The 16,188-nt window shown below is 35.8% G+C and overlaps 1 protein-coding gene across 10 annotated transcripts in view; it reads right to left on the bottom strand.

Moving 5' to 3' along the window:
- The window catches only part of cacna1ha (calcium voltage-gated channel subunit alpha1 Ha), a 264,933-nt gene that overhangs the window by 64,817 nt on the left and 183,928 nt on the right, over positions 1–16,188 (bottom strand). For all 10 annotated transcript variants that reach the window (XM_087244883.1, XM_087244885.1, XM_087244886.1 and 7 more), the window contains one exon: positions 10,466–10,821. In XM_087244883.1, the coding sequence (XP_087101009.1) occupies positions 10,466–10,821 (356 nt within the window). The remainder of the gene's footprint in view (positions 1–10,465; positions 10,822–16,188) is intronic.

Genomic DNA, 16,188 nt, shown 5'->3' with positions numbered 1-16,188 from the left:
AAATAAGAGTTACCGTGTCTTCCCAGAACATGATGTTACTAAGCAGTTACATTGAAAAAAACATCAAATTTCTGGTCTTTAATTATTTTGTGCAATATAACGTTATGGGTCAACCAGTGGTAAAAAAACAAAAACAAAAAAAAAAAACATGTAGCTACAAACATAAATCGGATAAAACATAACTATTCATTTCACCAACACCACAGACATTCAGTTCACTTCACTATTATGTGCCAAGCGAAAATGACTCACTTTGCCTAATCTTCAAGAAGAGCTCAGTTACCTCTTCCGTCATGTTTTCTGGCTGACTTGAAATCACTTTGCTTCTGTCTCCAGCAATCCTGATCCATGGCCACAACTTCATCTTCTCAAGATCTCTTTTGATCAGACTCATTATCAAAATTACTCATGGTTTAAATTTTTTTTTTATATATGATTGACTGCCATTGACTGTCCTTGACATTTTGAAAATACAAATATTATTAAGGTAGGCCACTATGCTATTATTTTTTATTTTCGGTGCTTACTGCGCGCGAAACAATAATCACCAACCAATGAGAGTGATTGTAAATCTAAGAAAGCTAATTGGTCTATAGTGACTTATTTTATGTGGCAACGTTGATATTTAGCCGGACCAGAACAACAGAACATACATAAATACACTACGACAGTTTAGCTTATCCAATTCACCTATAGGGCAGGACTTGTGGGAGAAACCGGAGCAACCGGAGAAAACCCACACGAACACAAGATAAACATGCAAACCCCACACAGAAATGCCAACTGACCCAGTTGGGACTCGAACCAACTGTGTTGCCACTGTGTTGCCAGATATTTTTGTTTAGATGGTAGATATTGCTTATCCTATAAGACATCTTGCTTAATTATTCACAACAGCATTGTTTTCACATGACAGACGCTTCAAACTGTGAGATTGGGTACACTAGATGAGAGACGTTATCTTTGATTGAAAGTGATGTTTTGTTTTTGCTTTGTTAAGAGTTTCTGCGTGGCATAAATTTTCATCACATCACATACCCGGAGTCTTCAACACAATATAGTGATTTATCCACATTGCGAGAGTAATCAGTCTTTACAGCTCCTTGGTATAACTGTCAAATAGCTTATTGAAACGCTGTAATCGAAGTCTCAAAAGCTATTAAAAATGCAACAAGCATTCATTCTGGTGCAAAGCTGTGCATTTATTAGAGCATTAAAATACAATAGTCAAAGTATGGGTGCGTATTTTAAACTTAGACATTCAAAATTATAATTTTTTTTGCTTGTGTAATATTTTTTTATAAGATGAAACAACACAATTCCTGCATTTTTTGGACAATTTATTTGTTTTATGTTAAATCCACTTAAATTAAAAATTATACATGTTAACTTAATTGTTTAGTGTTGGATAACATTGAGACTAGTGGATGTGCTGTTTCTATAATGTTGACAATAAAAGTAATCTCAGTTGTTTTAAGTTCAGAGAAAGAAGGGGGGAAGGGGGGCATGAAGGGGGGGCAAGCTTGTTGCCATGAGGGCACTGATCCCCTTCTAAAACCGCCACAAGGTACAGTACGGTACGGGTCAGTACGGGTCACCTTTATCAGGCTTGCGTTTCCACTGCCAAAAGAGTACCAACGTCGTTCTCGCTCGAGAAAAAGTCTACAGTAAAGCTGAAGGGGTCATCCACATATCATATGAGAAACACTTCTCAAAAAACAGATGCTTCATACACAGAAATACTTGTGCATAAATGTTCATTACTGACCTTTCCATAAACATAACTGAATTATAACTGTAAATCAATGACAGTGCAAAACAGCCTACTATAACGTCTGCAATTATAAATTGTATATCATAAATCATAAATGCTGCACATATAAACACATACAGACCATTACAGACTCTGATATGTTAACAATTACAGAAAAACTACACACAGCATAAATTTAGTCCTTATTTGGCTTCAAAAGCAACATGCAACCTATAGCCTACAGTGAGTGCAAACCTTTCATCAGCATCTTAATTTTATACCAGCATATGTAACCTCTTAAAAGAAGGTAATTACATTATTCTGAGGTTATAATACTCCAAAAGGTGATGATAATAGTTAAACATAGCAGTTTGTTCATGTTTTAGGTTGCTGAAAGAATCATTTGCTCGTGCTTCACTCTCATGTTTGTCCATTTCTGAAAGGATCAGATGTCAGAAGCACTTCAAAAATCATGCGCATGTTATTATCATCAGTTCAAGAAGTTCATTATTTTAAACATAGATGGGCGGCGAGCACTCTGGAGAATATGAAACTGCTTGCACTAGAAGGCCTCGTAAAACAAAAACAGGACACAGCTGATTTTGCCCTTCTTGGCTTTGTGGCTATTCATCAAGACAACGCCTTTGCAAAGTGTACCCAAAAAATGTACGGTAAGGTTCGCATTTTGGTACCTTTTGACAGTGAAAACAACCATAAAAGCATACCGAACCCTACCGTACCATACCACTCAGTGGAAACAGGCCATATGTCTTTGTTTTCTGTGAATATGCACCCTCTAATGGCAGAAATTACTGTGCCTTTAAAAGTATTAATGTACGGTGGGACGTCATCTTCTTAAAAGTATTTCAGCGACTCCTTGGAGCCTTAGAGATAATGAACATGTCCATCATTTATCAAAGTGAAATAACTGTGTGAGCTGTACGAATGGGGTGAACAGTCAGTGATGGGGTGAACAGTTGCACAGTCTCGGTGGAGTGACTTTGACTGATGCAGCAATGAGGAGCGTCAATGGCCCCATGTAAATCCGATTAGATGGCTGATTGACTCCAGAGTGTGCAGACTCTGCTGAGTTGCTGATCTTCCTCCCTGCTATGCTATGAGCATTCAGTATATAGATCAATGCAGCCAGCCTTATCTCATTACAGTAATCCTCCCTCAATATCCACTATGGCAACAATGTTCTCCAATAGCTGGCAGTACTGAACAAACACTATAAAGATGAGCTTTGAACTATTTGATTCCACACAAATGGCAATTACTTAGTAAACAACCTATCACATCGGGCACAATGTTAACCACAAGCAACCTCTTGCCTTAAGCAATAATTTTTCATGAATTAAATGTACATGCACCTATGAAAGTATATTCCTCAGAGAAAAAATAAAACAATTTTCAGAAACATTGTGAGATGACGTTAAAATAGTTGCTCAAAATAACAAGACACTAAAAAAAATAAAATAAAGAGAGTTAAAATTGTCTTATCAAAGTTGAAAAAACCCACATTTATATGCAATAAATACATACAGAAAGGAAGACTATATTAGGACAAAGTAAGACTAAAGCTATAACTGTAAATTTTTCATAATCATTCAAATTATTTGCTAAAATAAATGCATAACAATTACTCTGCTGTCGAAATGGAAAGTGCTTAAATACTACCAAAGATTATAGAGTACACAAGACATGTCTCTTGTATCTTTTTGAATGAGGAAAAGTGTAACGGTCAATATAGTGACTAAAGCCCTGCTTACTAGTACATCAGCTAATCATTGATTGCTATAGACTGACAATACTCCGGGGTAGAAGCTCGGACAAGATGTAAGTTTCTGCAGATTTTTTTGTGATTTGGATGCTTAGAAATTAAACCAAACACACTGTTTTTGTTTAATTTTTTTTTTTTTGGTGATTCCTATTATGAAATTTAATCAGAAGCTTGGCAAGCAGTTTTAGAGAATTTGATATTTGCCCATTTAGACAGAATGCCCGAGCATACTGCCCGGGAGGTGTTTCAAGGATGGCCGCTGAGTAAAATGATTTGCCTTAAAGGCACTTGCTACATATTTGGCTAAATGCTAAATGCTAAAATGCTAAATTGCTAAAAAGTGTTCTGTGACATTTATTCTGTCTTGTGGAAATGACTGTTTACATGGGCATCAGTAATCGAATGAATTGATTTAATCTGAATAAGACAATAATATGATTACAGAGTTTACATGAGTTGCTTTTTGAATGTTCCTTTCATGATCGCGTTTTACATGTTACAGCACATGATTGAATTAACATCATTGTGCCACCATGTTATCCAATGTTTTCTCCAGAGTTTCATGTAAATTGGGGTGTTTCATTTTTAATTTGTTGACTTAAACTGCAGTTTGGCACTTTTACTTTTATTCAGGAACATTTCATGCATGCCCCAGTGACAAACAAGATATTGAATGCGAGTATGAACTGCTGTGAGAGTGGTTGTATTGGAAAAAAACTCAGCATTTCACAATGCAGGTGTCTGTATGTCTTCAATAGCCCCTCCACAAACTGATACCGGTAAATATCCGGAAAACTTCTGGAAAGACTTTACTGGTTAATTAAAAAAAGCGCTGTTCACATAGTTACGGAATTTTTCCGGAAAAGACCATTCACACATCCATTCCAGAGTACCAGTAAATTCTGACATTATTAACCAGAAAGACCTCTAAATGGCTGCACTTGTGTTTATAAACATCTGACTACAGTACATTACAGACTCTGTGGAAGGAGAAGTATTGTGAACAACTTCAATGAAAACATATGGAGGAACACTTTCACATGTCGAGATGTACATAATATGTGTGTGTGCTGGCGCTCACCGGTTGCTTTATGTGCACATGTGTGAGAGCTTGAAGGTAAATAAACAACAGCTTATCAAAAACATTTTATCGATAACTTTTTTTGCACAGTTGGCATTAAGAAGGAATAGAAATGTTATCTGACTAACATGTAGCAGCTAAATGTGTCTAGAAAAATATTTAAAGGCTTTTATTTTTAAAAAACGAGTAGACGTGAATGCGTCTGAGTGTTCTGATTGGCTAAAGTAGTTGTCTCTTTCTGGCAATCTTCCTTCTGCATTCACACATAACAACACTCCCGCAAAATACCGGTAATGTTACAACTTCTCTTTCCGGAAAGGACTGTATGTGTGAAAAGGGCTAATGACTCGATAGGTGCAGAGAATAGTGTCAAACAGCTGTGTGTGTATGAACTATCCTGTCGCAAAATGTGGCGAATATCATACACGACAGTATTAGTTTGATTGTGGTGTTTACGTGTCTGTACTTTAAATTGATACACTTTAATAATGCGAATAACTTTTTAGCTCGATTATGACCTAATTAGATTAAAATATTAAAAAAATCGATGTTTACATGATAGACTCTTAATAAGAGTTTTGTCTTTATTGTTTTAAAATCGGATTATTGGAGTCCATATAAACATACTTACTGTCTCCAGGTTGAATTTAAACCTGTTTCAGAGAAACACAACCACTAATCTACCCACAACATGTTTAACTGGCAGGTGTAAAAGCTTTAAAGGTGCTTTGCTCAGTTTTAGTGTTTGCATAGTTACTGCACTTTACCTTTGTAAGGCAGTATATTGGCAGTCAGACACCTGATGAAGTAAAGTGATAAAAGCATGAGCTGCCAAAGAGAATTTCATCCCACAGAGATGACAAACAGCAGGATTTTACTGAAGGATTCATCTTAATTCTTTAAAGTGGATCTAAGAATGTTTATGCAAGGAAGTCTGATTCTGAAATAAGGATTAAAAAGGTCTTGATTTCGGGTCTCAAGTTAATTAGACAACACGAACTGTTCTTTAAAGTAACATAATGATTAAAGACTTTACTTCAGAAGCAGTCTTGCTATCTGAGCACCACATTGCTATTCAACAAGCTATGCTATAGTCTAAGAGCAACCAATCAATCATATATAATCACACATAATTAAATGTAGGATAAAAGGGTTTGTTCAGATCTATTATTAGCGCACTTACCTCCAATTGCGAATATTGCTCTTTCAGTGATAAAAAAAATCAAGCGAGACACTGCAAGGTGCACCAAGTTGAGCTGCTAAACATTAATTCAACCCCAATTGCTCTCCAAATTACTTTTTTAGCAAAACAACTGTATTTAAGTTCATACCTGCGTCTAGTGCAATTCAGATTTTTTCTTCGTCTTTTTTTTTTTTTTTTTGCTGGCCATCTGGAGCCAGATGTTATGAGCATTACCCAGTTTAAGCTGGCAATCTATGAAATATGAATCTGTACATACATTAAATATATATACAGTTGAAGTCAGAATTATTAGCCCCCTGTTTATTTCTTCCCTCAATTTATGTTTAACCAAGAGAAGACTTTTTCAACACGTTTCTAATCATAATAGTTTTAATAACTAATTTCTAATAACTCATTTATTTTATCTTTGCCATGATGATAGTAAATAATATTTGACTAGATATTTATCAAGACACTTCTATACAGCTTAAAGTGACATTTAAAGGCTTAACTAGGCTAATTAGGTGAATTAGGTTAGGGCAATTAGGCAAGTTATTGTATAACGATTGTTTGCTATGTAGAACATCGAAAATAATATATAGCTTAAATGGGCTAATAATTTTGACCTTAAATAGTTTTCTTTTTTAAAAAATAAAAGGCTGCTTTTATTATAGCCAAAATAAAACAAATAATATTATCAGACATACTGTGAAATTTTCTTGCTATGTTAAACATAATTTGGGCAATACATTAAAAAGAAAAAAACTGTACATGCGTAGTTTTCATTGAACATCAACATACATACTTAGCATTTTAAAATTGTGCATTATAATTTGGTAGGTTTCTGGTCTAGCTTGGAATCTAAAAACAAACAAACTGGAAAGCATTAACATAGTCTAAATGTTTAGACTGTCAGAAAAGTTTATTTTGTAATAAACAAAAAGACAAAGTTGTGACAACCTAATTTGAGTTAAAAAGCTAGAAAATGCATAGATATATAACTTATTTACTCTTTAAAATTGAGATTTCATAAGTGAGTTTTGAAACAAGGCCACAGAAGTACCATTTTTGGCTTCCCAAGTAGCAATTAACTGAAAAAGTCCACTAAGATATCATATTTGAAACTTTAGTTGATGTCTAATGTAGCTGTGTGAACATAAACCGCATCTATGAATGTAATTTTCTAAAAAAGTTCAATGCAAAGGGAGACATTGGCTTTTACAAAGTTCACTTAGCAAAGCCGACAGCAAATGAAGTTTGGAGACTACAAAAAAATACATCCAAGGTAGTGAGATCCCAAATGCTTCTGGTTATGCACATTCACCACACGCACACACCTTGCGCAGCAAAAAGGCGTGGCCAGAGGCATTGTAATATTATAACAAAGAAAGCTAAAATGCTGTCCAAACACTGGAATTTTGACAGAGCTTCTGCTTCTGTATTTGGGCTTCCAAAGGTCATGACACAAAGACAGAAGTGCTTACAGTTTAATTTTAATTATGTTCCAGAGAATTATATAAAAAAGATATAGCTAGCATTTGACAAAGGACAGCTTCCAGAATCTCTCCCAGTTCAGAGATTTGGTTAAAACTCATCCAACCAACGAAGCTGTGGACTGTGAGCCACAACCTGTAGGTAATTTTACTTGTTAAGATTGATTAACTACATGCAAAGTTTCTAGTGTTAATGGTATGTTGTAGTTTGGATGTAAACAAGGATGTAAACAATGGGAAATGCTGTTTGGCACCGCTAACAATTTAGTTATCAATTCATATTTACCAGTCAAACAGCTGTAAACACCCACAATCTTTAGCAGTGCGTGCAATGTCTCTCTATGCAGGCACTTACCCTGCATTCTACATCTCAAATAACAATACCACCAAACATATGAGAATGTTATATCTTACTTACACATGCTTATCCCGAATATATGTCAAAGTATTTTAGAGAGCAGGCATGAGGCTCAGCTGTGTTCTCTTAATTTTTCCATCTGATTCAGGCAGCTAACGCAGGTAGCAGCGGCTCTGACTGATTGTTTACACAATGCAAAAGTGCATGCTTGTAGGGGTATGACGTTGTGACGTGGAGCAGATCTGCGAATCACAGCATATTATGTTAGCTGACCAATCAGAGCCTCTTGAGGGTGGGTCTTTCAAAGTAACTACAAAATATGACAGTGGTTTTTATGTTAGCTGAGTACCTGTGTATAATCAAAGTAAGATATATGAAAAAAATGCTGTGATTGTATACAAGTGAAGCATGAGCACATATTGCTTTGCATCTTATAAACACAATCAAGCCTTAAAAATACACTGTGGACCACCACTTTAAAGAACCATATTTGTATTTGTGTAAAGAACATTTTAATAATCTAAAGAGCATTTTCTCATTAGGAATATTTAATATAATGTTAAGATTGCATGGATGTAAATATGTGATGCCAGTATAAAAACGTGTTCAGTGTGTTTAAAAAAGCACCATTACAATATATTAGATCACTTTTAAACCACTTTTAGGACATCCTTATTTTAATCCAAAACAGCACTGTAAAAATATTTAAAATGTCTTCCGTTTATATGCAAGATGTTCTTTTCTTTTATCCTCTACACAATATCAGCTCCAGAAAACGTCAGTGCTGCGACCACTTTGTGAAACCCGGCATTCCTTACTGTGAGACTTCTATCAGACTGGCTAAATGTCAAACCACAGGATTTGGTATGAAACAATGAGTGGTAACATCCCAACAACACCACTAGAAGAGATAGAGGTGCAGTCTGAGGCACTGCAGCACAACACAGTTATATAACTGGGAGATCTGTTTGCCAAATAAGGATATGAATCCTCATCACTGTTTATAAATAACAAAAATAAATAGCTAACTAAACTTTGCAAATGTTATAAACAAAATTCTGCCAGGGATTGCATTATAACATAGTCAGTGTTTCTGCAAACAACCCTATAGCTTCCTTACAAACAGCCATTAACAATCATTATAACAACCATGTTTTTCTTAAAGGAACATTTAACTGTTTTGGATATAGGCTCATTATACAAGTCCTCCAGAGATAAATAGTTGAGCTTAACTATTTTTGTATTCATTCAGCTGATCTCCAGGTCTGGCGGGAGCACTTCTAGCTTAGCAGTCAGTGCTCATTATATCTAATTAGACCATTAGCATCTCACTCAAAAATAATAATTTAATAAAAAAGAGTTTCAACTATTGTTCTTCTTAAAGCTTGACTCAAATCGACTATGACCAACTGAAAATGAAAAATTGCTATTTTCTAGAACATTTAGGCTAGGAACTACTGAAAAAAATGTAAAAACTCTTTTTAAATGAGATGGTAATGGTCTAATCCGTTTGATTAAATTATGCTAAGATAAGCTAAAATTGCTAACGGAGACTGCCTGAAAGAATTGAAAAATGGTAAAACTTAACTGTTTAATTCTAGGTGAGTTGTAAAATGAGCCTATTTCCAGAAGATTGGATTGTTCCTTCAATATAGAGTGATATGACATATTTTTTAGGGCTAACCCAAGAGTTAGCATCACCCTGGTTTCTTCAGGACCAAGCCTGTAGGATTTTTCTATTGGTTTTTAAATTATTGCAAAAAACAAGATTTTAAACCAGCATAAGCTTAAAAATCTTGCACATTGCAGACATTGCGCCAGACCACACACCACACACCAGCTGATTGGTGGAAAGGAGACTGAGTGATAAAGCCAATTAAGATATGGAGATGGTTAGCAGGCTAAATGAGTCCCCTTCACAACACTGGGGCATTAGGACCCAAACAGACCGCAGGCTAAGGTCTTCCTGCTGGCCTCACTAACATCACTTCCGGCAGCCAACCAGCCAGTTACTGACAGGGTGCAGCCCTACTTAGCTTCAGTGGCAGACCATGTGAAAGTTGCAGAGAGCTAGCTACTGGCTAATGTAATGTGTATTTACAGAGCGCATTTATCATGTATGGCCATACACCCCAAGCACTACAGAATCAACTTGGATGATGCAACGGCAGTCACAGAACAAAGATGCCAGTGCAGTCACCACACAACAGCTATAGGGGGGTGGAGAGACAAAGATACAGCCGATTTGGTGGATGGGGATGATTAGAAGGCACTGATGTAAGGACCGATGGAGGGAATTTTGCCAGGACACAAGGGCTACCCCCCTACTTTTTACGAGTAGTGCCATGGGATTTTTTAATGACCACAGAGAGTCAGGACCTGGATCTCATCCAATAGATGGCATTTACTGACAGAATAGTGTCCCCTTTACTATACTGGGGCATTAGGGTTCACACAGGTTGAGCGCCCCCTGCTGGCCTCACTAACACCATTTCCAACAGCAACCTAGTTTTCCCATGTAGTCTCCCATCCAGGTACTGACCAGGCTCAGCCATGCTTAGCTTCAGTGAGTAACCGGTTAATGTACCAGACAACTTTTTATGCATTTTATAACATAGATTAAACTGTGATAATATTCTGAGCTTCTGTTAATAGAACATATTTCATCCATTTAACCAAACGCCAGAAAAGATAGTTATAAATCAGAATGCTATCTTGTTTATGCGTTTTTGCATACAAAAATATGTCAACCCTGCAGCACTCCATTTAAAGCAAATGCAGAATATTCATGAAGGAACCCAAGCTTGTACTCACCTGCTCATGGTATTCAATCCCCATACTCAAGGTGTTGATGAGGATGGCGATCATAATTCCCCGGTTAAAGTATTTGCTATCCACTATACGGGTCAGTCTTTCCCTGAAGTCCTCCCAGAATTGAACCAGACGGTTTTGTTTCTCCTGCATTTTATGATGTGCTGAACGGCCGGTTATGAACCCGGCATCATATGAGAACTCATACACCATGTCCCCTTCTGATCGAGGGTAGTCTGAATCACCAATCTCCAGATCCATGCTCTCAAGGGCCCTTACGCAATATGGGCAGCTCATGACCTCAAGAAGTAATTGAGTGGGCACCACACCAGCCATCTGCAGCAGCACACGACTGTGGCCTGCATGGAAAAAAACACAGTGACAGTCAACGCTTTCACAGTTTTAACTAGCAAACTGGCACTTTCACAAAGTAGCATAATTGCTTTAACAAGCTATGGTATGGTAAAATGGTAATTAAGCGTGTTCCAGTGCAGTTTGTTGGATTATAACTAAAAAATAATATAATTAGTTTTTGTTATAATTGATTTTGTAAGATGTGATATAGGGCGATGCGGAGACGCAATGGGTAGCGCTCACGCCTCACAGCAAGAAGGTTGCTGGTTTAAGCCCCGGCTGAGTCAGTTGGCATTTCTGTGTGGAGTTTGCATGTTTCCGCCAGTTGCTCAAGTTTCCCTTACAAGTTCAAAGACATGCGCTATAGGTGAAATGGGTAATCTAAATTGTCCGTAGTGTATGTGTGTTAATGAGATTGTATGGGTGTTTAACAGTGATAGGTTGTAGCAGGAAGGACATCCACTGCATAAAACATATGCTGGATAAGTTGGCGGTTCAATCCACTGTGGTGACCCCAGATTAAAAAAGGGATTAAGCTTAAAAAGAAAATGAATGAATGAAGATTGTTTGGTTGTTTTGTAGTATATGTTATTTATACATAGGTTTTTTTTAAAATAGCTATTACGTCCACTGTTGTGTTTGTATTTATGATTAATTTATGCAGCACCATTGTCCTGCGAGACAAGACATTTTGTTCCTCTGTATGTCCACATATATAGCGGAATGGCAATAAAGTTCGACTTGACTTGATATGTATTTTTGTTTCAGCACAAAATACATCACAGACCATTTTTTATTATATCATTTGGTGGAAACTAAAACTTTTTGTCTCTTAAATGCAAATGAGCTGCTGCTCTCGTTCCCTCAGTAAGGGCATTTGTCCACCAAAGCGTTTTTGTGCAGCTGATAATGGCAGCGCTCCAAAAACACTTAATGTAAATACTTCTCCAATTGTTGAATACTTTTAAAACACAGAGCTTTCAGCGCTTCATGTAAAGCAGATGCAAAATGCAAAAATGCACTGTGGGCTCTATTCTAACGATCTAGGTGCAAAGTCTAAAGCACACTTTTGCTACTTTGAGGACGGAAAAATACGCTTTGTGCCCTGACTCATGGTCTAAGAGGGTTGTGCTTATTCTTTTAATAAGTTATGGGTGTGTTTTGAATATAACATGCAATAAAGCAATCAGAACCTCATCTCCCATTCCCTTTAAGAGTCAGTTGCATCACGCCATGGAATATTTGCTATTTATATGGCGGATTTTGTAAGTGGAAAAACTGAAAGCTTCATTTGCAAGAAAACAGTTAAACATGCCATCTGCAGCACAAGGATAAAGAACAAGCCTCCTTCAATTGGCCTCTTTATTTCTTTTTCTTTTACTCCTTTACATTTGTGGATAAGGAAACGGTGTTGTGCGCACTCCACTGGACATCCATTAGTCTACATATTTAATTTTGTGCTTAATTTTGTTAAGCACAAATATTTGTTTCAAAACTATTTCTAAATTCAGTTTGAATTTCCAGCAAATGAATAAATGAACAATAATAAAGAAGTGTGGTCAAAAGGTATATTCAAACACAAGTCCTATTCTTGTGTCCCATATGGTGATGCATATGTCTCCAAAACCTGAGAGGTGGACATATCTAAACTTGTTTTTATTAAAACAAATAAAAATATGCATATAATAAATAATACTGATACTGATAATAATATACATATACATATATATGTACATATATATACATATACTGATAATAATAACATTTTACAAATGCAAATTGTCATGAATATACTAAAAAAGCCCCCGAGATGAGGCATGGAGGCAGTGGTTTTTATATTTACGTAGAAAATAATAATTTTCTGTAACATTTTAATATATATATATATATATATATATATATATATATATATATATATATATATATATATATATATATATATATATATATATATATATATATATATATATATATATATATATATATTTGTGTATATGCACCTTAACACACGTCTATTTTAGACCAACACGCCCATGAGTTCACAAAGTGGCGCAAATAGATTTGCTATTAAAACAACATGACACAATAAAAAAAAAGCAAATTAGAGTTGAAAATAGCGACAAATTGCATCAAACACGCCTTGCACCTTAGTGCACTGGGTGTATGATAGGGCCTTGTGGAGGACACATGCCCAAACTCTGCCAACAACAAATAATACATCTTCAATTGTTGGAAAGTCTTGTCAGTTTAAACTTATAAAATATTTTAAGCATTAGGGTATACACCAAAGCATTTCTTGTGCTGCAGAAATGCATGCTCTATTCTAAAAGCACTCAAAGTAAAAAAAGTAAAATACTAATACAGATTGCTTAGTAATAAGCATGAAATGCACACTTACCACACGCTACTCTGTTGCCATTTAAAAATGCAATGCTACGATATAAAAAAAAAAAAGCAAAAATGCTTCAGTGGACATACCCCCCAAAATAAATTCTGTTTTGTGTCAACATTTAAATTCAGAAGCATACAAAAAGACATTCAAGTCTACATAATATCAGTTATGCTTCTTATTAGATTAGGGCAGGGGTGCCAAAACTTTTTCTTATGAAGGGCCAAAAACCAAACTTAATTGAGGCTAGTGGGCTGAAGGTAAATATTTATCATGGGTTCTTCCTAATTTATTTAAAAATTTTTAATCATGACCAGAAAATATTGCCCTATAAGGTATTGTTTTTTTTTTACATTTTATAATGAACCCATTACAGTCAAAACAATCTCATTTATAACAAAATTACACTAGTTTTTGTCTTGATTTGCTTACTGATGTCTTCTGCATAGTCCTCTATGCGTTGAGTGACAGCATTTACATTTTAAAATAAAATTAATTTGTAACATTTAATTAAGACAATTAATTTTAGTTTGCTCTAGTCTAAATCAAATAAATAAAAAGCAATAAAACGAACAAAAAAAGGTTATGTCAAATTATGAATGACGATCTCTGTGTTAAAGGCATTGACCCAAACCCTCTTCATCATTCCCATTCTCCTCTCAGATAGGACGGTGGGCCAAATAAAAGGTTACAATGGGCCAACTTTGGTCTGCAGGCCCTACTTTGGGCATCTTTATATTAGTGAATCTCTTGGACATGGGAGCAAAACTCTACTAACGTTATTCAGTCCCCTTTGTCTGACAACCCCCATCACTGATTAATGATTTGTTTGTTACTGTTGGCATTACTTCATTCTGGGTTGAGGACCCATGTCAGGATGTAAGTGATACCTACTCTAATTCAGACTCTAATAGATCTCACATTCACCTTATGTGAATGTTTACTGTGAACTCATTTGTTTGAATTATAATACACATATCTGCTCCTATATATTTTTCCCAATTTCAACAGTTAAACCCATTTCAATAATTCATTCATTCATTTTTTATTGGCTTAGTTCCTTTATTAATCTGGGGTCACCACAGCGGAATGAACCGCTAACTTATCCAGCATATGTTTTACGCAGCGGATGCCCTTCCAGCCACAACTTATCACTGGGAAACATCCACACACACTCATTCACACACATGCAATACGAACAATTTAGCCTACCCAATTCACCTATACCACATGTTTTTGGACTTGTTTTTGGAAACCGGAGCACCCGGAGGAATCCCACGCGAACACGGGTAAAACATGTAAACTCCACACAGAAACTGACCCAGCCTAGATTCAAACCAGCTACCTTGCTGTGAGGCGAACGTGCTACCCACTGCATCACTGAAGCCCAATTTCAATAATTTAGAGTCTAATTCTATTGTTTATGTTTTTTAGTTTTCAAAAAAAAAAAAAAGGGCAGTTCTGTATGCATTCTGTTCAGCTTTACCCTCTTTTGACCTTACGCTCTTACAACCTAAAATTCAACTAATAGGTCTAATCAGAGTATGTCTGGTGCTGTACTCTTACACTAATGTGCTTCCTGAGAACATAATCATACACACTGGCCCACTTTAGCCTGTGGTAATGAGCTCAAGTGGAGGAGACTCAAGCAGCAATCAAACATTACTGCTGGCAGAGGCAGGAAATTTGAAGTAAACATTCAGTACATATTCCTGTTGACAGAAATGTACAAATAGTCTTTCTGCAACCAATTGATATCGAAATGAAAACTAGATTGAGCACGAAAGAGATGCTTTGCTTATCTGGGGCTAACCAAATACAATATCATACAACGAACAATAGCATACAAAATCACTGATGTACTAAATTCTGTTCATTGATTGAAATAATACACAGTTACGGGGGAATTTTCAAAAGCAACAATTGCACTATTACCCGCAAAATGCAACAAAAATCAACAACAACAAAAAGCCTGATCTTCTTGAGCCATAAAATTACACTTAATGTGGATACACACAACACACAGCGAGTTTGAGAGATGTAGTTTACCCAAAAGTTCTGTCATCATTTATTCCCCATCATGCCATTATAAATATATATTATTTTATTTATTTCTCGTGCTGCTTTTAATTTGAAGAAAACCAAAGGGAACCAAAGAATGTTGGTTGCCACTGACTTATGTACAAACTGTGTACAAACATGTTTCACAGAAGAAAGTAAGTTACACTGCACATGTCTGGAGCCATGCAAGGATCTATTTGTGTGTGAGGTATCTGTAAAATAGATTCTGAATGCTTCGTCACACTGTTGATAGAGACCATCCTTTTGAAAACAGAAAAAGAGCAATAGAAACATACAAATATGCCTCAAGAAGAGATGCTTTGGAAGAGCCTAAGAAAATTGCCAGCTCTATACTGGCACATGTCCAGCATCTTGCCCCAGTTCTGTTCTGAAAAAGTAAGCAGCCAAACTTTATACTGACTAGATAAAATTATATGGACATTTTGGGAATTTTTCTACGAGGAACTTTTAACTTAGTTCTCTACACTCTCAGAAATAAAGGTACAGGAGTTGTCACTGAGTCAATACCTTTTTAAAAGATGCATATTTGTACCCAAAGAGTCCACAGTGGTATCTCAAAGGTGCATATTAGTGCTTAAATGTAACTTAAAAGTAGCTCTGAGTAGGCTTGGGTGTCGTTTGGGGTTATTTCGATACTGGTGCTAAATTGATATATTTTTTAAATGATACCAGTGACAAAATGGTAACTGAACCAATGCTTTGGAGCTACAAAATTATGGTGGATGAATCTAAAAAAAATGTTTTTTGACAGAATTTTTTTTTAATCATTTTGATTGAACAATAAAATTAAAGTTAAAAGTATACATCAATTCATATTTTATATATTTGAATTGCATTAATATATTTCTTTTCATCATTTGTGTGTTAGCATGAATTTAAGATTTGCATTATGCAATCAACA

Source organism: Danio rerio, chromosome 3 (genome assembly GCF_052040795.2).
Source record: "Danio rerio strain M-AB ecotype USA chromosome 3, GRCz13ab, whole genome shotgun sequence".
Lineage (NCBI taxonomy): Eukaryota > Metazoa > Chordata > Actinopteri > Cypriniformes > Danionidae > Danio > Danio rerio.
The sequence above is the reverse complement of the archived record's forward strand: the minus strand, read 5'-3'. Positions and strand labels throughout refer to the sequence as shown.